Source organism: Dermacentor silvarum, chromosome 3, assembly GCF_013339745.2.
Source record: "Dermacentor silvarum isolate Dsil-2018 chromosome 3, BIME_Dsil_1.4, whole genome shotgun sequence".
NCBI classification, from domain to species: domain Eukaryota; kingdom Metazoa; phylum Arthropoda; class Arachnida; order Ixodida; family Ixodidae; genus Dermacentor; species Dermacentor silvarum.
The window spans coordinates 8,316,433-8,339,897 of NC_051156.1; the positions used below are offsets into that span (position 1 = coordinate 8,316,433).

Below are 23,465 nucleotides of genomic sequence, written 5' to 3' on the forward strand. Positions count from 1 at the left end.
TAGGTATACATTGGTGGCACCTTCAGGACACCGAAGGGTCAACGAGGACACCAAAGCAGGAATGCAGACAGGGTTTGGGCTTGCTGAGCCTCTGCATGCCGGGGCTCTATAAGACTGGCTGTCCACTATCACGGACAGCTGATCTTGCATGCAAACAACGTTCCGGCCTTTGCAGTCGAACCCACACGCAGCATTGGCGGCCTGGTTCCAGCTTTTATCCCCTTGGGTGCTTGTGCTGCCCACTTTATTATAATCTCAGGTACTCTTCTGAGACCTCTGCTTTCCGATATTTTTATTCTCGCATGCTAAATGACCTCATAGGACGAAATCACACTAGGAACAAAAATGGTCGGTTCTACCTTGTGGAATTAGGGACAATTTGGGCAGTATCTGCCCACTCGTGCCCAACTGCCGGCAGAATAGCCAGAATGGCCGCTGTGAGAATAGACACTGCTTTTGAATGTATGCCTTCTGGATAAAGAGGGCAGTAACTGAAAGCTAAGACATTTTGCTATTTCATGCTTTATTCATGCCTTCAAGTTCTGGGCAGAGAATTGTAATGACTTCAGGATTAGCGACACTATTTCAGACAAGATTAGATATACTTTGTTCAAATTTTTTTTTACCAGTGTTTTTGGCGGCTGTTCAATAGAATCTTCAGCGTCAGTAATTGATTGAATTCAATTTTGAATATGGCTGTATGCCATTTGCAATTGAAAACAGCTGTAGGCTTGGGATCAGGCGGTGCTCGTTGATGTTGGCCACTGCTACTGCAGTAGCGGCTCTTGCTGAGCTTCTGGCATTGTGTGGCTGTTTATTTTCGCCCTGAGTAAAGACAAAGGGCCCCGACAGATGGGTAATGCCTATGGCAGTCCTAACTCTGTGTTCTCAGATCCGTCACGTCGAACTCCATGCGATTGTACACAACAAAATAATGCCTGCAAGTCGGAAACACCAATGAAACTTCTTGCATGCAGTGGCACTGAAGCCTCTTTTTTGTGAGTTCACATAAATGGGTGAAACTTTATGGTAAGTTTTCACTAAGTTCCGTTCATGTTGCAGCTGCATTTACGACGGTTCCCTCAGAGTAACGTAAATTAATTGAATGTAGCATTTAAGAAAGGAGGTTATAAACATAGAAATGCCTCTGGGTTGGCACAGTAATAAAACAGCTTAAAATAATAAAACAGGCGAGGAAGATATGTGGAAGTACCATATATTTGTTAGCGGCTGTCCATCTTCCTAACACTGCAACAAAACTCTGCAGGTGCATTAGGTTTTGCATGGCCTCTGAGATTGCAGATTTTCTCTGTTGCAACAGCATATGATGCCATTGTTTTGGAGGCTGTGCTTTGGCATGCTGGAATATTCCTACTGGTCCTCGGACGAGCAGAAAATGCTACACCCAAGTTTAAATGCAAAAACAACAACAAAAAAACCTTGAAAAGCTCAGTTTGCTCAACTGAATTGATTTAGAGCACCGAATATGTGGAGTGTCAAGAGGCAGCTCCAAAACAGCTGTTGGCACCAGCTTGCCTGGGTGTTGAAACGAGGGCAATGAAATGTCTTGTGTGTTTTGGAACGCCGCCTATTGCTCTCTCTTGCAGGTGACAGTAGCCTAGTCGAGGGGTGACCATGCAGGTAATCCAGACGCAGCCAATGACTCCTGGTGGCCGCTTCCAGTATGGAGGTGGCCCCAAATTTGGGGGCTACGGAGGAGGACGCGGCCAGGGAGGAGCACCCTATGGGCCCGTTGGGGGCAGACCAGGCATGTCGTCCATGCAGAGCATCGAGTTTGACGGCAAACGGCTACGCAAGGCCGTTGCCCGCAAGACTGTCGACTACAACACAGCTGTGGTTGAGTACCTCGAGGTGCGTGTCCTGGGCAGACATTTCTTTGGCAACTATCTGTGATTCTTTGTGCCTAACCGTTTTCGTGGGCCGATCCTGAAGGTAGACAATGAGGTTGAAGTCTGACACAGCGGTTAAAGCTGCACGGTGGTAAGGGGAGCACCATTCATAACACATAGTGTGAAATAGTGCCATAAAGGCCCAACCGCATGCACGCGATATTCAAGCGACAGCGACAAGCGACGCGACAGGCACACCCTGTCGCGCTGTCGTGTCGCGGAGTGGAGCAACCACATGAACGCAACATCGCGAAAAAGAGTAGCGACGGATTTACATTGTTGTGCGAATAAATGTTATCTTGCGCGCGTAAAGAAATCTCAATTTTATCAAAAGGTCAATGTTTTATCTAGACCTAGCTAAAATATGCTATCATCCCCAGAGAAAATCTGTCCCATGCATCCCCAGTGGAACTCTGTCCCATGCCGCCAGCGTAAGGTGCCGTGGCGCCATCTGTTGAGTAAAACTTAAAACACTTTCTCGGCTCTCGGTGGCGTCTCAGGCCTAACAGCGTCAAAACAAAACAACCGATCTCAATAATAACGACAAGAGAGCGCCGATACTTAGTCTTCAGCTAGCGATGAGGTGAAGCGATGACTGATTGTACTATTTATTTTTCGCTGTCACAGCAGAGAGCAAGTTGCAAGAGCGAATTCAGATCGAAGCGGGCAGACTGATTGCTGCCATGTTGTTGTGCAATCGCTGTCCCCAGCGGATGTCGTCGCGCTGACTTCCGGGCGACAAGCGATATTTTCTGGCTGGCCAGAAACCGGCGACACGACCAGCGACAGCGACGGATAGCCCTCCGCGACGGCAAAACCTGTCGCTCGTCGCCGTCGCTTGTCGCTGTCGCTCGAAAATCGCGTGCATGCGGTTGGGCCTTAAATAAGCACCTCCCAGAGCATGCTCAAGGCATTCTTTAATGGCAACCAGAGTTGGTTCTTCATAATTTTAATTGTGTGTCTCGTATATGTGAGGCTATGCTCGAAAGAAAAAAGAATTAATGCCAACTTGGTATGGATTGATAAAGGGCTGTGGCAGAAGATTACTGATGCACCCTAGAGGGACAGTAAAGAGAACCAAGAACATCAAAGGATGACTTTTAGCACGTTTGAAGGGTGGGAAACGTTTATAAGGTATTATAGTTTAGGTCTCAAAATGTGACTACTGGCACCATCGACATTATCGTGGTGTCATGCCGGAGAGCAAAATTACCACAGGCCACGTACAGGTGTGGTACATCTGCGCCGATTGCACCAAAATGCTACATTTACAACTTGCTCCAACAAGCCGCGCCAAACTCGTAAAGATGCCTTGAGTTATGCTAGAGCTGCTCCGAAACACTGAGCACAAGCACAAAGTGTTGATGCTCAGTCTAGTTTAGAAAGGAATAGCAGCCAGTTCAATAGCAAGGGTTTTGTTCATCTTCAGAATATCAGGAGTTGCCCCAGTTAAGTGTTGCGAAATTCCAGCCTGCATTTCGAAGCATTCATGTGTGATAATGCGCGTCTGTATGGTGTGTATTTACGTGATGTCACGTATGCCATTTTGTTGTCCTATTCACAGCTTTTTGCCATGATAGCTGCACAACAATAAGGTGGTTTCTATGACGTCAATGCATACACGCTATTAGCATCCTTGCGCACCGATGTTCGTTTTGGTGGGTAATGATGAGACATGTCTTCACACTACTTAATCCCGAGAAAAGCTAATGCACATTCATACCTGCCAGCAGGGCCAGTAAACGAAATACTCTTTGCTGGCTCGGTCACTCGACGTCAAGAGACGTCTTGGTTCTTTTAAACGCCTTTTCACCTAGCAACTGTTAAAGGGTCCCTGAAACACGTTTGTTTTTCAACGGAGTAAGAAAACGTTGCCGATCTGTAGAGGAGGCTCTTGTGAACATGCAGGAGGGAATTTACATTCTCGTGTGAAAATCGTTTGCTCTCGCCTTCGCGATGTCGTTATCGCAATCAGCGAAGCCCACCTACAGCTATTGACTGATTTCGTGATCACAAAACATTCCCAATAATACCGTTATTTCTAATTTTAGGTAAATGATTAATATATATATATATATATATATATATATATATATATATATATCTGCGATTTGAATAAGATAGAAAAAGCATTCAATCTTTGCACTGCCGGTCTACACACAACACTTGCGTGTAGCTACATAGCCTCCGAGATAGCGACGTGCTGCATGAATAATGTGTGTACAAAACCAGCCAAAACAAGGTGTACAAAGTGTTCAAACACGCAAAGTCAGTGGTGTATAAATTGCATTATTACATGTGACATGGAAAAAAAAAAGGAAGAAAAACCTCTCCCGCTGATCTTTCATGTCATGCTTTCAAGAAGCTAAGCATACTGCGGTATCTTGGTATTTATCACTATGAGCACTTGCCGGTTTTGAGCAGCCTATATATAAATTGCATTTGATTGGTCTGTGGTAAGAAAAAATCAAACAATTTTACATAGTTTTTGTTAACAGACTATTGTGATATTTTGGGGCAGTCCACTTGTTACAAATGCTCAGACATAGCGGATCATTATGATGAAGTTCATTGCAAGTTGGCTTGAATGTACTCTGGCCTGTGTTGAATTGACTACCTGGTGATAAGACCATTAGTGTGAATACAGCGGATACTCGATTGCACCAGCCACTGAACAAGTATTTGTGGCATGCAATCTTGTGCTTGTCTAGAGTGGTGGTTGTGTCATGTTGACTTGCAACATTGGAGCTTGTTTGTGTGTGCAGAATCGCGTCTGGCAGAGGGACTATCGTGATGCAAGAGCCCTGCAGCCGGATTCGGGCTACTATACCAGGGTGAGTAATGTTTTCTTAGATTCACCGGGAAAGTTTTCAGAGTAGCACAGCGTTCCGCTCCCTGTGCCGCTGAGTTGGCTAGCACTGGTCACCTAGGCCCTGCCTCTGTCATAAGCCGCTGATTTGGAAGCTTGATACAGTGGCACCTTGTTTGCACTATGCACAGTGCAGGAAAGTGGTATAACTACTGGATGATTATTGAGCATCTGTACAACAAGTGGATCAACGGTGGGCAATAGAATTGACTCGATGGAAGCTTGCACTAGTTGGTTTGATATGAGCACTGGTAAGTAGCGTAAGAGACAAGGACAAAAAGAAAGCATAAGACACAAGTGCTGCATGCGTCTTGCATTCTCCTTTCGTCCGTGTGCATTATGCTGCTTTCCCATTCCTAAAGGGCAGCAGAAATCTCCCTATGGTGCAATTTTTGTGGCCTTTCTAACTCCGCTGGCTTGTTCTGCACTTCTATTCCTCACTGGTCGAGCACCTGCCAAGGTATTTTCCTGCAGTAAAAAATTCATTTCATCTCAGATTCTGCAACATTGTTCATAGGAGCCTTTGTTGGAATAGTGGCCCATCTATTCAAGACACTTTTGCTGTGCAAAGTGCTTTCCCACATGTTTTATTTAGCAACCATTTTTTATGAAGTTATAACTGTGGCCCAGTACATCATCATGCAGGTTCGAATAGCGAACTCGTTTGTACAGTCGAGTCCCACTACAACGAAATTCATGGGACACGCGAAAAATTTCGGTGTGGCGGAACTTCGTTGATGCGAAGTTGGTATGTATATACGTACGCCAAACGGCAAAGCCGCGAGGGAAACCGAAATCATCGTCCGGGAAATCTTCGCGATGGTGAGGGGCATAGGTTGAGACGTACCGAAGGCGGTCAATAAAGTGTCAACTTGACAAGAGAATTCATTTTGCGCCATTGTTACAGAATTTTTTGTACATTGCGGCCGATGCCTAACCCAACACGTGTGCCCAGCCAATTGCAAAGCACTCATTTTGCGGCACATGCACCATCGCATTGAAGCGGTTTGAATTATCACAATTTCACTGCATATTTGGACAAAGTCGGAAAGCTTGGCAAGCTTTCCGTAAGTTTTATTTGGAGAAGTCAGTCAGCCTGGATTTCTTATGCTTCACGGCAAGCAAAGGCGTTATGCAAATCTTACAGTCCGGCAAAAGAGCCATTGTAATGTCATTGTCGTGGGTTCTGACTTTTCTGATGAGGTGAATAGGATCCATTACTTTAAAAGCAGTCGCCGGAGTCAGTGTGTCTAGCAGATTGTCATTTTCCCCAGACGACGAGACGTTAGCATCTTGTTGACAACAGCGGCTGCTTGGGCGCTATCTTGAAAGCAATCTGCGACGTGCACAAACTGAGCGCCCGCGAGGGCCTCATCTTGAAAGCGATCTGCGATGTGGGCAAAGTGCAACTAGTGCTGGTAGATTCGTGTGCACAGTAGCACGCAAAACTCATCGCTGTGCGAACCACGGGTCTGTCCTAAACGCGTTTCATTCCTACTCTCTGTACTGCTTTGCCCTAAAGCATGCTTGAGACATGCCTTGAAAGTACAGTTACCCTAGCATGGCTTAAAAGTGAATGACCTTCGCGGCTTCTAAAGTTCGTGCATGGGTGCTCACTCATCTCGGCTGTCGAATCTTCGTCGCGGTCGGACTGGAGTGGGGGGGTGAGCTGCCGTGCGCCTAGTTTGGTCGGGCTTCCATGCTTCGGAACTTCCTTTTATTGACCCTTTTCGCAGCACTCCCGTGGGCGCTGCCATGTTTGATCACGTGGTGACGCGTCCATTGTTTGCCTCAGCTGCCTCCGCATTTACAATGCAAGCACGTGACGCCTGTGCGGCGCAGTAAACCTCCGTTTCGACGAATATCGTAGACGGTGGCTTTGTGTACGACATGAAGCTTTGACCACAGCTTTAGAGAACATGTAAGTGCTTTCAGAGCTGATTATGCCTTTTCCAAACGGCAAGAGCAGCGTATACGGTGCTTGCGCTAAAAGCGGGCCTTGAAATGTATTTTGTAAACCCCATAATTTAATTAATGTAATTTTATAACGAAGTTGAAGGGGAAGCCGAAATTACTTCGTTATATCCATTACTTTGTTATACTGACTTATAGCCCTTTACTGCAGTATATGCCCAGTGGTGTGCCCAACTTTCAAAATGCAAAGAAGACTATGGCTCCACCGCCTGCCGAACTGCTATGCGGTCATGTGTGCAATGAAAATTTAATGAAGCAATAGCAAAAGGCTTCTGCGTTTGCCACATGCAACTTTTTAGCACCTGACGCGACAGCCGTTGCAATAACGCCCTTACGATGTAATGTTTTGGTCTTTCGCTTCCGCTTTTTACTTGGTTTGCTCATGTTGTCACGAAACTGGCGGAACAGTGACGCAGTCGAAGGGAGCATCTAGCACGTGGCACACACAATGGTGTGCCAACTACGCAGCTGGGGCAGTGTTCTCGGGCAACCTCCGTGACTTTCGGAGATGGTTTCACTTTCGTGAGATTTCACGAACCTGTCAATGTATACATCCAACAGAGCTTGGCGCTGTGGCAGAAACGTGGACGTATGCGCAGGCGCGTTTGGCTCGTGGAAGCGAAACTATCTGGTCCGCCACTCTCTCTCGTGTGGCCCCGCGGCTAAGCTGTGTGAGCGGAGCCGTGGCGGCTCGCAAGACTACACGTGTAATAGGACTAGACATAAATATAACAGACAAGACATAAATTTTATTGTCTTGTCAAATAGCGTCAACAAACATATGTTAACTGGACAGGTCACGAATATGTGATGTGATTGCAAAATAATATTCAGTTCTTGCAATCAAAATAATATCCAAAAGAGGTCAATTTGTGGTGACAGCCTGAATTGTGGTCCCCTCTTCAGAAGCCCTTCCCTTCTTACATAGAAAAACGTGAAGAGACAGAGCAAAGGCTCACTCTCCATGCTCCTTAAAAACCATAATTTCAAAAGTTATTCATTACAAGCCTTTCCATATGAAATTACTCCTAGTCGTGTTTACAGTTTTTCAATTTAGGATTAAGCCAAACATCACACTATTTCCTGACATCACGGTGCATCGATTTCTCATGTATTTACTATAGTCTACAACTGCCAACTTGTGACCGCTGAAGTTAGCTTCACTTCAGCTCCACACGTGTTGGACGGTTCACGACCTCATGGCGTGCTGTGACACAAGCAAGGCTTGCATTCTAAATAAGGTTCACCATTTCCAAAAAGCTGTGATTCATTCGAAACTCATTCGCCTAAGGCAAAGTAGAAAATAATCTGACGCTGTTGTGTATGCCATGCATCCGGCTAGATTATTCTGTCACTTTGAAGACTAACATAAATGCAAAATGCATTGATATGTTCGGTAGGGCAGTGTACAACAGTTTGCGATGTCATTTTAGCCTCCATCTTTGTGTCGGAGGTCAAGTGTGCTGTTGCTAAACCAAATCAGTTTTCTTGACAACTAAAAGTAGTCTTTAAGTGCACTTCCTTTTTGTAACGCAGAATGGTATATCCCTGTCTACAGGAGTGTTGAGTGTGCAAAATGCAGTGCTTATAATTTCCGCAGCAGAGGTAGTTACCTATAGGTAGATAATGAAAGTGCTGATGGGAGAAATACAATATATTGGCCAAGTCCAGTTTAGTCCAAATGGCAAGTTTACAGGTTTGATTGTCTCGCTCAAAATCAACATTTAGCTTTCCAGGACTAGGTGCCCATATCATTACAACTCCATTCCAGAATCTCGAGCTCCCATTTCATTCTTATTCCATCTATTCGACTGGTGCCATCATTCCATTCCCATTCAATTCTGGGTGTCTAAAAATGTGGAATGATTCTGGAATGAATACAACTCCCAAGTTGGGGCCACTTCGCTACTCTGGTTTTGGCACCCTTGGAATGACACATGATAAAAGTGAAAAATGAAAGGGAAAACTTCAAAATGCAGGCCCTAGTTGTGTAAAATGTATTCAAAATATCTAAAGCTAAGTTCTGTGAATGTCATTATACTTCTAAAAAAAAAAGAAGATTATGCTAGTTTTTTTCATGCATTCAACAATAAACTATGTATACAACTGCACACATTAAAATAATTTCTGTTGCTTTATTGTCACCTAAAAAATTATTTCCTTTTTTTTTACTCAAATAAAATCACTCTGAACAATTTAATTCTACAATAAAAAAATTTAACCCTGGGGGAGCACCTTAAAAAAAATATGTTACCCACGAATGGTTAAAAAGCTACCTTATCTCATTTATGGGTATTAACAGTTGATACAGTACTTCATGTTAGGTTCTGCTTAGTGCTATGTGGCAAAATGTATTGTAATTGGCATAAGAGCATTGTAGGGGACTTGCATAATGCCAACAACCCTGTGCTGTGGGCAATGCTGGTTTTTGGCTGCTGTTGTGTGGGATAGACATGGGCAGTCTATAGACATTTTTTTTTTTTTTTTTCATGGCTGCTGCCATATTGCAAAGGCAGTGGCGGCGCCGTCTATGGGCAGTCTGCATGTTGGCTTGGGCGAGCGCTCTGTGCTGCATGCCAGCTATACTCTTGGCGGCAGCTCCTGGTGGTTGTTTTCATGCTTGCGGCAGTCTATTTAGTAAGACGTGGCATCTTTTATGTGGGAAATGGGTCTGTGAGATATGCATAGTTGATTTAAGTTGGCATGGCCAGAGTTTCTGCTGGCGTCGAAGCAGACGGAGCACCGAGCGTGACGTTGCGCTATACGTTGCACTATACTGTATGCAGCTGCATCTGCGGCATAGGGTAGATACTGCGGCCGCCGCGATGAGACTGCTTGCTGCAGGTAATTGCGTGCTCCGAGCTGTCTCTGTGGGTGACGTGGCTTCAGCCGCGTGGCGAGCCAGTCCGAGTGGCAACATCAGACTAGAAAAGGTTGTTTGCTTCCCGAGTTGCACACCTTCGAGGTGTTATGTTAGGAATCCTTTCAACAGAAGCTCTTTGTTAGGAATTTTTTCAACGTGAGCCTGCAGTTCAGCCTTCATTGCTGTACCCGATATGCTCACATGAGCGAATATAAAGCGACGTTTCGTTCGATCCTTGGAAATTGTGTGATTACTGTAGAGATAAGAGCGAATGGAAATGTACATGCGACTTGCCACTCTGTGCAAGAAAACAGTCGCGCGTAGGTATCTCGTACACGCATACATGGGGGGGTTTGGAGAGCTCAGCAGGCATGGCAACGTGATGAAAGCGCCCGCTGGTCTCGGCTGACTCCATGCGCATCTTTCCTTGTAATCTTTTATGGCACACGAGACATTAGAGTAGCTAGCCACGCATAGAACCTTTGCCTTTATTTATATATTTATTTATTTATTTATTTCACATAATTTCAAGGCGCGTAGACGCTACAGAAAGGAGTGGTACATACACAGAAAATGAATACAGAACAATGAATAAAATATTTGTTAGATGGCATGGAAAATATTAGTCGTGAACCTCGATGCGTCTGTAATAATGGCGACCAATGCAGGAAGGTGGTTCCAGTCATTGCATGTGCGAGGTAAAAATGAGTAATACAGTTACACCTGGATATAACGAAATTGACAAATTCCCGAAAAACTTCGTTATGAAGCGGATTTCGTTATATGCAGGTTCGGCACAAAAATTCGAAAAAGAAACGCTTACCGTATTTACTCGATTCTAATGCGCCGTCAATTGTAACGCACACCCGTTTTCCGTTTTCGTCGAACCACTCATCCTTGGAATGTCACACCAGGTACCGGTTGCGTGGACGCGTGTCGTTTCGCACAAGCGTGAGGCATCGGAAACGAAGAGCGAGCGCCACGATGGCGTCGTATAGTGTTACAGTAGAACCCCGCTGTTACGTTCCCTAGTGCTGCGTTTTCCCGGCTGTTCGTTTTCGGCCGGTCCCAGCGCAGCTCCTATAGAACCCAATGCATTGGTAACCCCGCTGTTGCGTCGCAACTGTGGGACCGTTCCCGCACCATACGTTGCGAACTGCCACCTCACGCCGGCCCGAGCGGCCATTTTGACTTTTCATGTCGCTTGGCTTGACGATGGCATTGGCCGCCCAAAGTGCCGGGGGCAACAACTATGACGTATTTTCGGTTTCCGCCAAAAAAAGTATGACCCTTGAGATCCGTATATGCTACATAAAGATGGTGTCTATGACGCGTTGTGGCCCTAAAATTGCGGCCCTAAATGCAGTCGCCGTATGCTGTATGTGCGAGTGAAAACGTGCGAGGGGAGCCGACGACCGCGTCTAATCTCGCGCGCGCTAGAAAAGCAGGGAGGAAGCGTGTCTTCTAAGACGCACCCCCCTCAAAACAGCAGTTTTTCCGGAGGAAAAAAAAACATATTTAAGTCGCACTGGTATACAAGATGCACCTGTTCTTTCGGTAAGTGATTTTTAAAAAGTTACAGTGACGTTTCGCTGCGTGAACGCGTGTCACGCGCAAGCATATGGGTGCCATATATTTCCACTCTAGGTGCATTTCTGCCGTTGTGGTTGCCACGATGTTCCGTGTAAAGTCCAATGGCGATAACATCGTCCCCGCGCACAAGGCAGGAAAGCAGGAAGGCTGCCCGGGAGGGAGGAGGGGCCGCCTGTACTCGTAGCAACTGCGTAGTTTGCGCAGCGGCGCACGCCGTATCTTGACAGCGATCTGTAGATGCGACGACTTCGGGGTCGATCGACTTGCAGTCGGCCTGCCGCCGCGTGCGTTGCTGCTCCAACCTTCTCACACCGCGACAAGGATGGAGCAGCTGTTGAGCAGCTGTTGTGAGTGTTTGTTGTGTTAACTTTTGATATTGCCGACTTGAGGAATGATCAAGACAAGGCATGTTTTACAAATTGCAATATACATCTATTTGTTATAATTTAATGGATGTGTAGCAAGACTACACCGAATGGTTTGGAAATGTTCGGTAAACTTTCCCAGTTAATACTGGAGAAGTCAGAGTAGCTGTTGGAAGCATTCATTGGGTTTTGCGAACTATTTTTTTTTTTTGGTAGTGTTGTGAACTTGCAAAGTGATCAAGGCTAGACATTATTAACATCATTGGGATATGCATTTTTTTCTTTTTATTTTAGTGCAATAACCCTATGCTGAATGTTATAAATATTTTTGGTGATTTCTCCAGCCTATACTGGAGAAATCTCAGCCGCTGTTGTAAGCGTTCATTTTGTGTTAACTTACCAATGCTACACACTTTTATTATAATTGTGATATACATTTATTTATTCTAAGTGCATTAAAACTAGTCATTTTTGGGAATGCTAGAGTAAAGAAATCCTACTTTGGATGCTGCTTTGAGTCCTTGAAAAACCTGTGACAGGTCCTGGAAAGTCCTGGAATATCCTTGAAATTTTGCCTTGGAAACCTGTACGAACCCTGGGTATCAAAGGCCTTAGCATAGTCCAAGAAAATACAGTAACTCGGGTTTGTCCGAAAAACGGTGCATAAGAGTGAGAGATCTTGTTTGAAGTAACTGTTGTGTGGGTTTTGGAGTTCGAATTAGTGGGAGTTTTTCTATATTCCAATGCATAGGACTTTTCCAGGACCACCAGAGCAATTCAAATTATCCGTCTGTTTAAATTAAGATTCTAAATTGACATTTCACTGTATTATTGTTCTGTGCAGCTGATGCCCCCCCTGGCCATGCTGTCCAACCCCATCAATGCTGTGACCACGAAATTTGTGCGCACCTCCACCAACAAGATGCGTTGTCCCATCTTTTGCGTAGTGGTGAGTAGAATTGGCTCTTGATGCACACACTGGGGCTGTGTGAGAAGGCCGTGCTGGAAGCTTAACGTGCTTAGATATTGTCACGTAGTAGTGACGCTGAAGTAAACAGTCGTGAAACTGTGTATGACGAAACTTATTCTTTATTGGGCGAACCTGTGCCCACAAAAGCAAGCTAAGCTCGAAGCACAACGAAAGCGGCGAACACAGTCGGCGATCGTCGAAATCTGCTCAGCGACGAAATGCGTCGGCTTTTATACATGAGTCATCGAATGTTCCAGATTATTCCCTGGTGCCCGCATGTCTTCCAGAAAGTTCTAGACAATTCGCGTCGGTCATACAATCAGATAACATAAGCGTCGGTGAAAACAGGCAACGGAAAGAAGCATCGATCACGGTCTAGAAGCTTCCAATACAGGCGCGTCCTGCGCCGAGCGATAACGTTTAACATTTGTTAGCCGATGAAAAGCGGCCACCGGTGAAAGATAAACATGTATACCTGTCAATATAAAGAACACGGATGTAACAAATGATCAATTATAATGAAGTTAAAAAATTAATTAAATTATGGGGTTTTACGTGCCAAAATCCCGATCTGATTATGAGTCATGCCGTAGTGGGGGACTCCGGAAATTTGGACCACCTGGGGTTCTTTAACGTGCACCTAAATAAGTACACGGGTGTTTTCGCATTTCGCCCCCATCGAAATGCGGCCACCGTGGCCGGGATTCGATCCAGCGACCTCGCTCTCAGCAGCCCAACACCACAGCCACTGAGCTACCACGGTGGGTAATTATAATGAAGTAAACCTAACACTTTTTAAACCAAACCAAACACTCCTGTGGCCTGGACCACCATGAAATTTCAAGTAGTCTAAACCATACACTGAGCAAAAGACTGAATACTGCTGACGTTGTAAAGAAGTGCACTTGCCTTTTTTCATAACAGCACTTTTAATGTAAACTCTTTTATGAGATGAATCTTTCCATCCTTGCAATTAAAGGACCCCCTCTGCTTTCTTAAATTAAGCAACTGCTGGCCGCTTAGTCGAAAGCTTTGTGCAATTTCACTGTTCTTTAAACTATTCAGTGTGAAATTATTTCACGCTATTACTGTTCTATTCAAGTTATCTTCGAACCAAAAAATTGAAATTTGCATCAGCCCAACGTTATGCCTGTAGGTTCAGTGTGACTCCTGCAAGGCTGCCTCAGTAATCGAGCATATCCGCATTGTCGGTAGGCGACTGTGAACGTTTAATAAACCACGGAATACATTTGCAAGGCTTTTTAATGTATACTTGCTGCAACCTCTGTGTCATTGCCCGCTATTTAAAGGAAAGTTCGATATAGTACAGAAAATTGTGGTTAGGTAAATACTATGTTATAGGTGTGCTGGGTCAGCATGTTGCCAAGAGACTCATTTGCCTACAGTAATCCTCACTTTGCAGAATTTGTCTGCTCTTGACAGGGCCTGCTTATGTGTGGTGTGAAAGCACCATAAAATCTAAGTTGTTGCACTCCAAAATTACGTGAATAAATTGAAAAAAAGATAAACGTATATGGGTAAATTTGTCCCTCGTTATTTTGGAAGATGAGGTAATTCGGATTCATCCTCTGGTCCCGGCCAGCATAGGCATTATTTAATGGCTTCACACACTCGTTAGTTAGGATGTAGTTGGTGGCACACGGCTTAATTCGGATGACCCTCGGAGCGTGCCAAGTGCGACGTGCCGCAAATGTGTGACGCAAAAGAGAAAAAGCAGCGCTAGCGTGCAACTGAAACGAAACAGCGGAGTTGGAATTCCCGTAGTCATCAGTGGGAACCGTGCGGTTACGCTTCGTGGTTCTCTGTGCCTTTATAGCCTTTATCGTTGCGTTTAATGCTGCGTATGACACCGTGTTGGCTGCATGCCTTCAGGACTGCGTGGTCACCATCCATGATCGCATCGATAGTCACCACGGTTTCGTCCGCAGTGGTCGCAGCGAGCTGTACTTTCATTTTCATTTTGACTCGGTGCACAATTTCACAAACACGGTGGAAGCTGTCGAGCATAAATACTACTGCAGCCTGCATCCAACCCGTCGGCTACATTGCAATGAATGGATAATCCTACCAGCTCATAGGTGATCGGGATGTGTGTGTGGTAGTGAAAAGTGATTGGGTCTTACACTGCTTGAAGAGGAGGTTGCAAGGCCCTCATCACCTTGAGCACTAATCGGTCACTATATGTCTAGAATGGCAGCTTCTGCACTGCTTTTGTACAAAATAGAAGCAGAATTCTTTCAGTAAAAAAGAATGTGTTGACGTAGTAAGCATTTGTTTACTCTTCTCTTGATACCTTCGATAATTCGCCAATTGATTAATTTGGACATTTTTTGTGGGCCCGTGAAATACAAATTAACAAGGTTTTACTATATGTGCACAGTCCCCTTTGGAATCGAGTTAGAAAAGTTAAAAGTATTTGGTGTATTGAGAATTCTGTTGTATCAAGTTGTAGGGTGTTGATGGCGTGGGCAACACTTGCACAGCTTATGAGAAGTGCTCATGCCCTCACACTTGCCCCTCTCAGTGGACTCCCGAGGGTCGGCGGCTCATCACGGGGGCATCAAGTGGGGAGTTCACCCTCTGGAATGGACTCACGTTCAACTTTGAGACCATTCTGCAGGTGAGCTCAACTGCCTCTGTCATCGGGAGTCACGCACAGAACTTGGTTTGTCTGTGTTTGCAGTGATCATAGAACAAGTTGTGAGACATAGAACATCCTTTTTTTGGAACATCCTTTTTTGAGGGAGTGATCCAGCCGGGAATAACAACAAACAAGTCTATATATTTATGGCGAATCTGCCTTTCTTCACCTTCTTGCACATTCTTGCAGTTCTTTTCTTTTGTGTTCATCAGTCATGTTCATTTATGCGTAGAATTCACAGCGGTCTTGCAACATGTTCTTGAGATAAATCTGGCAATACCGTCTATGGAGAACGTGCAGCACCTATAAGGGGCGCAGCAACGCAGCGCCTCAGTGCCACTAACAGGTCGTCTGGCGTTGGGTTGTGTGCTGCTGCGGCCATATATTCGCTGCCTTTGCAAGCCATTCATTTGCCCGTGTGTGCTCTCGTCTATTGCGTTGACAATTGACGGGTCACCACAGTAATAAGAATCAATGTACTGTACTTATTAGGATGCAGCAGTGGTAATTGTTTGCATATTTTGCACAAGAGTTCGCAAAAAAGAGCTGTTTTACAGCACGTGCGGTGCTTTTGCTTGCCGCCATCTGCTAGAGATAGCATGCAAGTCACCTCCACAAAACGCCACCAGCGTCGCACCGCTGACTTGTTGCAGGCTCTCTATATGAGGTTTTTGTATAGTACTGTGGCACCACTGGAATGCGGGGATGTGGCAGTTTTGGCTTGTCTTTAACTTGGCTTAGCTTGAAGCTCAGTCGTGGGTACGCGAATAAAGCTTTATCTAATGCATCTTGCATTACTTTTTCTCCCTTAGAATATGGCAAGTACGTAATCGAAGGAAATTGAAGCATACAATTGGAATCAAGGCACAATGAGCGCAGGCCTACTCGTCTTTTCCCCAGCATTAAGGACCTGGCACCCACCTAAGGGGGGACGGGTCGCGGGGATCAGATAGCGAAAATTGCAAGAAAAAAATCTATTTTTGGAAACGACGCTTTTTGGTATCTGCAACGCCTAATTTATGCTGTATCAAAATGGTTTGGTTGAAAATGCACTAAAAGTGCCCGAAAAAAATTAATATGTCAGTGCGCAGGGCGACAAAACAGCTTTAAATTGTGCAAAATCACGTCTTTCCCACCACCGAGCGCCGCCATTTTGGTATCGTTCGCAAGCTCAAAGTTTTGCCGTTCCGCTTCTCAATTCTTCTGTCATCGCCATCTTGTAACAAATGCACAAGCACAAAAGAAGCACGAGTCTGCTGAAGGTGGTCACACGGGCCTCCAATTGGCTGCAGTGCTGAAAGGCGTCTCCCGATTGGTTGCTGCTGTGGCAGCCGCCAAGATGGCAACCGCAGTTATCTGCTTCGCAAACCATGCCGGCGTCTTCACTTGACGCTCAGAGAGCTCCCATTTCTAAGAGCTCCCAGGTTAGTGATAGATAGTCGCTCGTTTGAGAAGAAATTTTGGACGAAACATGCCTTTGGAATACGGAAGCGATGATTAGCGATGATTACCTACGATGATTAGCTGGAGAAGTGGAGGAGCACCCGACTGAACATGTGGATTACGTGCCGCGCCATCTTTCACCGTGTGACTCCAGCAGCGAAGTCCGACAATCGCCCTGTGCCATCAGCACTGATAACACAGTCGACGGAAGACGCGCCAACGGAGGCTCCCGCATCTCTGGGTACGGCCGTGCGAATCAGTAGCCGAGATATCGCATCATTGAAGGCGACACAGGTCGAAGGTAACCATCGCCGACAAAGATGGGTGTACTCGGTTTCTGATGCATCGTGCGATACGGACACACAGCCTGCGAGTGAGCCCCAACCGTCGACGAGCTACACTGTGATAACCAAAGATTCACCAGACGATTCGTCTTGAGCCGCGTTTCATGTCAGCAGTGACGGCAGAAGCGCAAGCATGCAGTGTTCGCGACTCCCTTTGCGCAGTGTCCGCAACTGAACGGAAGTTCCATTTGAAGGACCAGCCAGGCTCTGAACAAATTATCAAAGCCCACTAAACGAAGAGGCAAAGGTGCAATAAGATGCCTGACAGCAATAATGCCAAATATTACAGCCTTGATGCAAATAAATCTGCACAGCTTGCAAAACTTTGCTGCCCGTTTTCTCAATTGCATTTTTTTTTCTAATTTTTTTTTTCGGTCACCTCGCTCGTGAAAAGCATAGGACAACAATGTTTGGACCGATTTTGATCCAGCTTGTTTTTTACTGTGATCGATAAACTGTGGTGTACTTCAAGACAGTCTTGAAATGTTTCTTTATCTTTCCATTATTTTATTATTTCACAATAACTACATGGCTCTATGCAGTGAAGCACAGTCACATGCATGTCATGTTGAGCAAAAGATTATGAGGGCACTAAAAAAAAAATATGTAACACTGTCTTGATGTAGATTAGACATTTGGGCAAACATACAAAGTATTCCCAGTTCCCTACTGTGTTTCGTTACTGTGCCAGGCTTTCCTCAAGCAAGGAACATGTAAATTCTTATAAATTCTTATAAAACAAAAACTAATGAAGATAATAAATTTTAGGTCTGTCTCTTTATTGCAATGTGCAGTGTATGTTGCAAATTCCAGCCCTTTCTGCCAAGAAACAAAAAGTTATTTCTCGTTCCCTGCTCCCCCCTTAAACCCAGGTGTGAGCACTTTTTACAAAGACAGTTCTTCATGTTGGCGAAATCAATTGTGATAAAATCTGCCAGACGGCGGTAGCTTCACGAGAGGCAGGCTAGGTGACTATTTGCCACCGTCCTGTTTCATGGGGGATGCCAATAAATTATCACCAGCAGCAGGGCTCCCCTCAGAAATTTTTGAGAAGTGGACATATTGCAGCCAGAAGTCTGCTGTCTAGTGATTGTGTGACAAGAGATTACTTGGGCGTAAGCCACACACAAGCTGCACCGTGGTGGACCACAAGAAGGATTCTGTTTGTCATGTATCATCCTGAACACCTGGCCATGTATTGGCATGCCATATGCTGCCTTGCCCACCAGTAGGCATGACTGAGTGGCGGGCACCTGATGGTAGAGGTGCCCGCCACTCAGTAGAGCATCTCCTGCCCACCCAAGAGAGAATAACTGCTAGGCTATTTGGTCTTGTGTAACTGCTCAGGGGAATCGGCACTATAGAAAAAAGCACACAAAGTATAAAGAAAAGGAGAAAAGTGTACTATCATTGCGTTCTACTGGTACTAATGTATAGGGGCAAGAACTTGAAGGTTAACAAAGAAGCTTGAGAAGAAGTTAAGAACCACACAACGAGCGATGGAAGGAAAAATGTTAGGCATGACGTTATGAGACAGGAAAAGAGCAGTGTGGATTAGAGAGTAAATGGGGGTAGCTGATATTCTGGTTGACATTTAGAGAAAATAATGGTGCTGGGGCAGGCCATGTAATTCGTAGGGTAGATGACCGGTGGACCGTTACAGAATGGGTGCCAAGGGAAGGGAAGTGCAGTTGAAGACGGCAGAGAATTAGGTGGTGCAATGAAAAGAAAATAAATCTGCAGGCACAACTTTAAATCAGCTAGGGCATGACAGGGGTAATTGGAGATTGCTGGGAGAGGCCTTCGTCCTGCAGTGGACCTAAAAAATAGGCTCATGATGATAATGAGTGGTAAAACAAAAAGATGAACAGAGGGGGTAAGGACGCACTTGCGTTCCTTTCCCCTTCCTGTGCGTACGTCTTTAGTGCTAACGCCTCTCAACAACCTGAGGGAGGGCGGCCTTGGAAGTTGTTGGCTGCGGATTGGGGTGAAAGATGGGCCTCACTCCGGGTGGTGAACAGCCTCGTCGTCCCTTTGGTTTCAGGCACACGACTCGTCGGTGCGCTGCATGGTGTGGAGCCACAACGACACGTGGATGGTGACGGGGGACCATTCGGGCTACGTCAAGTACTGGCAGTCCAACATGAACAACGTCAAGATGTTCCAGGGCCACAAGGAGGCCATTCGAGGCATCAGGTGGGCACCCGGCAGGGACACTGCACACACTGCACAGGCATTGGGCAGAGAGATAGGGCACTTTCTGCTGCCTTAATTTAGTTAGTTCTACTAGTAACACTATTGCGCTGTAGGTGGCGCATTAACACTCTGTTTCTTCAAGTCTTTTCTCGTCTATTATCTTTTATTGCGCTCAAGTTTGTTTCACCCTTTGACACTGCCATCTGTGTTTTGCTGCAGTACAGTTGTCTTCGTACTGTACCGTATTTGCTCGAATGTAACACAACTGCAATTGCAACATGAGGGTCGACTTTATGGTCACACGAAATAGAAAAAATAAAACCGGGAACGTAATGTGAGATGAACGGGGGGGAAAAATGGTATCTTTATTCAAGGAATCACAATTTGGAAACGAGTTATTATCACTCATCGTCGTCTAAAGACAAGGCAGGGCTTTGGCGGTATTCTTATGTGATCACTTTCGGAGATTGTTTCACTTTCCCGAAATTCGTGTGACTCGGCATCGAACACATCCCCGACAAGTGTTTCTGGCGCTGTGTTAAGCTTGTTATCTTCACACAGTGCCAAGAGTGTTGTTGGCCGTATACTTCAAGGAGTTCAATTACAGTGGCTAGAATAGGGAAGTGTGCCGAAGGCCCCGCCGCTTTTGTGAGCATTTCAGATGCAGCCAGCAAGGCGGCGCTCGCGTTGCATTCAAGAATGGAAACGAAAAGGACAATGGAGATTTACAAGAATGAGAAGAAAGAAATTAGAAGGGAAAATTTGTACGATAACACAAAGGGCAGTGCCTTGCTATTTGAGGCTCGAGCCGGTTGCCTAAGGACAAAAACATAACGGAACAAATATTCGGAACTAGATGAGACATGTGTATGCTGCAGTAAAGATCCAGAGACCACTCAGCACATCCTAATGGAATGCGACGGGATCCAGCCAGCGAGAACCGTAGGTGACATGCAACTCCCAGAAGCGCTTGGGTTTAAAGTGGAAGGAAACATAAACAGATCAGCCGTAGAGATCAGCAAGAGACGATTAGAGTACTGGTGGAAAAAAAGCAGGGAAAAGATGGATACAACCTGATCTCTTAAAATCATAGGCAGCGGTACAAGGTAAATTTTTGAAAAAGAAAAATAATGAGAGGTATACAAAAATGCTAGATAAAGAACATGTATAGTATACCTGATTAAATCAAGCAGGCTAGGTGACTATTTGTCGCCGCCCCGTTTCAAAGGGGATGCCAATAAGTCATCATCATCATGTCACCCGACCAAGCTCGACGATTGACTGGCCGGATAAGCGCCCCGATTCGCGATGCAAATTTCCTTTTCTTTACCTCGAATGGTACATCTTACTCAGCCGCTCGTGTTTGCGAAGATCGCAGCAACATTATAGCAACATGTGCGCGCTATAAATTCGCATATAACACGTCATTTGCTTGCGAGATCTAGGCCGTCTTGGCATGTTTACTTCGGAGGCCACACAGACACGCCTCGAGTTTTGCTTCACTGCTGTCTTATTTTACACGCAAATTACTGTCCATAAACGCACGCTTGAACGAAAACAACTGTTCTTGCTTGCAAAGATGAATTTAGTCCCCGAGTTGTCCATTAAAGAAAGATGCAATTGGATTTCACTTAAATATATGTAACTGCCCTCAATTGGCATGCACCGATGATTATGTTACATAGAAAATTGCCTTGGCTCGCTCAATATTTTCACGTTTGCGCAATTTCTTGGAAACTGGGATGTTATAAGCGAAGTACGGTGCAATTATTGATAATTTTTATCAATCACTGTGTTGCCGTGTACTGTAAAGTGTCGCTTCAATAAATGTTATGAGGAAACATAATTAGTTTTGAGCTAGTCGCTCATAACAAACTTTTAATTTCAATTCGTTTCGAACAAACAGAACACCATATACTTGACAAGAATAAAAAAACAGGTTCGTTTGAAGGAACATAAACAAACAGAACACATTTGACGAGAACACCGAAAAAGGCTGACGGTGCATTTAAAATAATAATGAGAACATTAGAATTCTTATTTCCTTTGCTTGCCCAGTTTCAATTGGGATAACAAAGGGACAAAAATTAAGCGCTCATGTTGATAGGTTCTCGCCCCTTACATTGCAAAGCCGCAGTATGGGGCATGAACAATACAGACAAAATTACAGCAGCCCTAATGTAATGGTAATACGCATGAAGCAAAGGCAGAAATACTGATTTCAATGCAGCGCATACACAAAAGAGAAACAATAACTGTGCACAACTGAGAAAAAACATGAGTGAAGAACCAATAATAAAATATTTTAAGCAACATTCTTGTAAAGCAAGGAAAGCATACACACCAAGTCGATTAGACACTTAAATCTACTAGTATAGCCACTGTACTTAATATTTAACGCGAAGAGGTGTAACTGAACACACTGCACATTCGCTTTTATGGTTCTCATGTCATCCTGCGAAGTTTCAAGTGCTTTTTTTTTCTCTCTTGTGGATGCTCACTCTTTGTTTAGGGACTTTATGTAGAAATGAAGGCGAGTCATGATGAAGAACTTCACAATGCTGCTAGTCAGTGTATCTTTGTGAGCAGTGCAGCCGACAAGCGGTATACTTTGCAAGCAATGCGCGACTTCAGCTATGCTGTCTCTGTGAAGCTTATTCCAGCTAAACCAAAGGGTGAAGGAATCCTCAAGAGCTTCTACGAAGGAAAATAGCTCTTGCGATGGGCACAGCAGCCCGCCTTTGTTACAAAACGCAGTGAAAGACAAAATGTCCTTGTCCGCATCTTCTGCTGACATGAGAAGACGCTCAAAACAGTCACGTCATTTTGTTGTCATGATCTTTTGCCGGACAACATAGCCAGCCAAATAATAGTCAAGTCTTGCGTCACTGGTCTGTTCAGGATACACGTGATCAGGGACTAACGAAGAGGCCTGGAGAGTGTTCGATGCTTCATCCAGCTTCCCAGAGTCAAGAGTATCTACATGGCTAGTCAGCTTGTTTGTTCCAACTAACAACATGAGCATTCCACCTGCGCAATTTCCAGTGTCTCGAGCTTTAACCAAATTGTAAAAGCTGAGGCAGTTTACTGCTGTCAGAAACTGTGCAGAAGTCGGGTGGTCATTGCAGCCACAAAATTGGCGAATTATGCCAAACAGCTTTTCAATTGCATCTTGGCTTAGTCTTGACGTTAGGAGGTACTTGTAACCAGCCTTCTCTGACAGATAGGTTAGCAGATCCAGTGTAGCTTTCAAAGTCACTCTAAGCCCCTCTGCCGTGCCAGGCGACAGGAAACCTCTTTTTGAGGGTCCAGTGGCTGCTTCCCATTTGTTAATGTAATCAAGAGCGCCTTCCAATAGCTCCTCTTCTTTGGAAAAAGGTTTGAGTGCACCTGACGGCACTCTTGACGTCATCACTATGATAAGCTTCTGCATAATCACAGGATTTTGCAATTTGCTCTTTGTAAAAAAATAGGCCGCGCAAAACATCTAGACTAAATAGATGAAAGGCCAAGTTCACTTTCATTTTCTCAAAGTTGTTAGGACTAATATGAACCGTGGTTATCTTGGGCATTACTTTGAGTGTAATCGCACATTTGTCGTGCTCGTGAGCTACAGTTAAACCTGGATATAACGAAATTAACAAATTCCCGAAAAACTTCGTTATAAAGAGGATTTCGTTATATGCAGGTTCGGCATGAAAATTCGAAAAAGAAACGCTTACCGTATTTACTCGATTCTAACGCGTCCTCAATTGTAACGCGCACCCGTTTTTCGTTTTCGTCGAAGCACTCATCCTTGGAATCTCACACCAGGTACCGGATGCGTGGACGCGCGTCGTTTCGCACCAGCGCGAGGCATTGGAAACGAAGAGCGAGCGTCACGATGGCGTCGTAGCGTCGTATAGTGTTGCAGTAGAACCTCGCTGTTACGTTCCCGGGGGCTGAGTTTTCCCGGCTGTTACGTCGTTTTCGACCGGTCCTGGCACAGCTCCCATAGAACCCAATGCATTGGTAACCCCACTGTTGCGTCGCAACTGTGGGACCGTTCCCGCATCATACGTTGCGAACTGCTACCCCGCGCTGGCCCGAGCGGCCATTTTTACTTTTCATGTCGCTTGACTTGGTGGCTTGACGATGGCATTGGCCGCCCAAAGTGCCGGGGCGACAACTATGACGTATTTTCGGTTTCCGCCAGCAAAAGTATGGCCCTTGAGATCCGTATTTGCTATATAAAGATGGTGTCTATGACGCGTAATGGCCCAAAAATTGGTTTTGG

General features: G+C 45.2%; 1 protein-coding gene across 2 annotated transcripts in view; it reads left to right on the forward strand.

Moving 5' to 3' along the window:
- LOC119445304 (pre-mRNA 3' end processing protein WDR33) overlaps positions 1 to 23,465 on the forward strand; it is a 74,868-nt gene that overhangs the window by 2,954 nt on the left and 48,449 nt on the right. For both annotated transcript variants that reach the window (XM_049663198.1, XM_049663199.1), the window contains exons 2-6: positions 1,608 to 1,872; positions 4,676 to 4,744; positions 12,419 to 12,523; positions 15,090 to 15,185; positions 19,038 to 19,189. In XM_049663198.1, coding sequence (XP_049519155.1) covers positions 1,636 to 1,872; positions 4,676 to 4,744; positions 12,419 to 12,523; positions 15,090 to 15,185; positions 19,038 to 19,189 — 659 coding nt within the window. In that variant the 5' untranslated portion in view covers positions 1,608 to 1,635. The remainder of the gene's footprint in view (positions 1 to 1,607; positions 1,873 to 4,675; positions 4,745 to 12,418; positions 12,524 to 15,089; positions 15,186 to 19,037; positions 19,190 to 23,465) is intronic.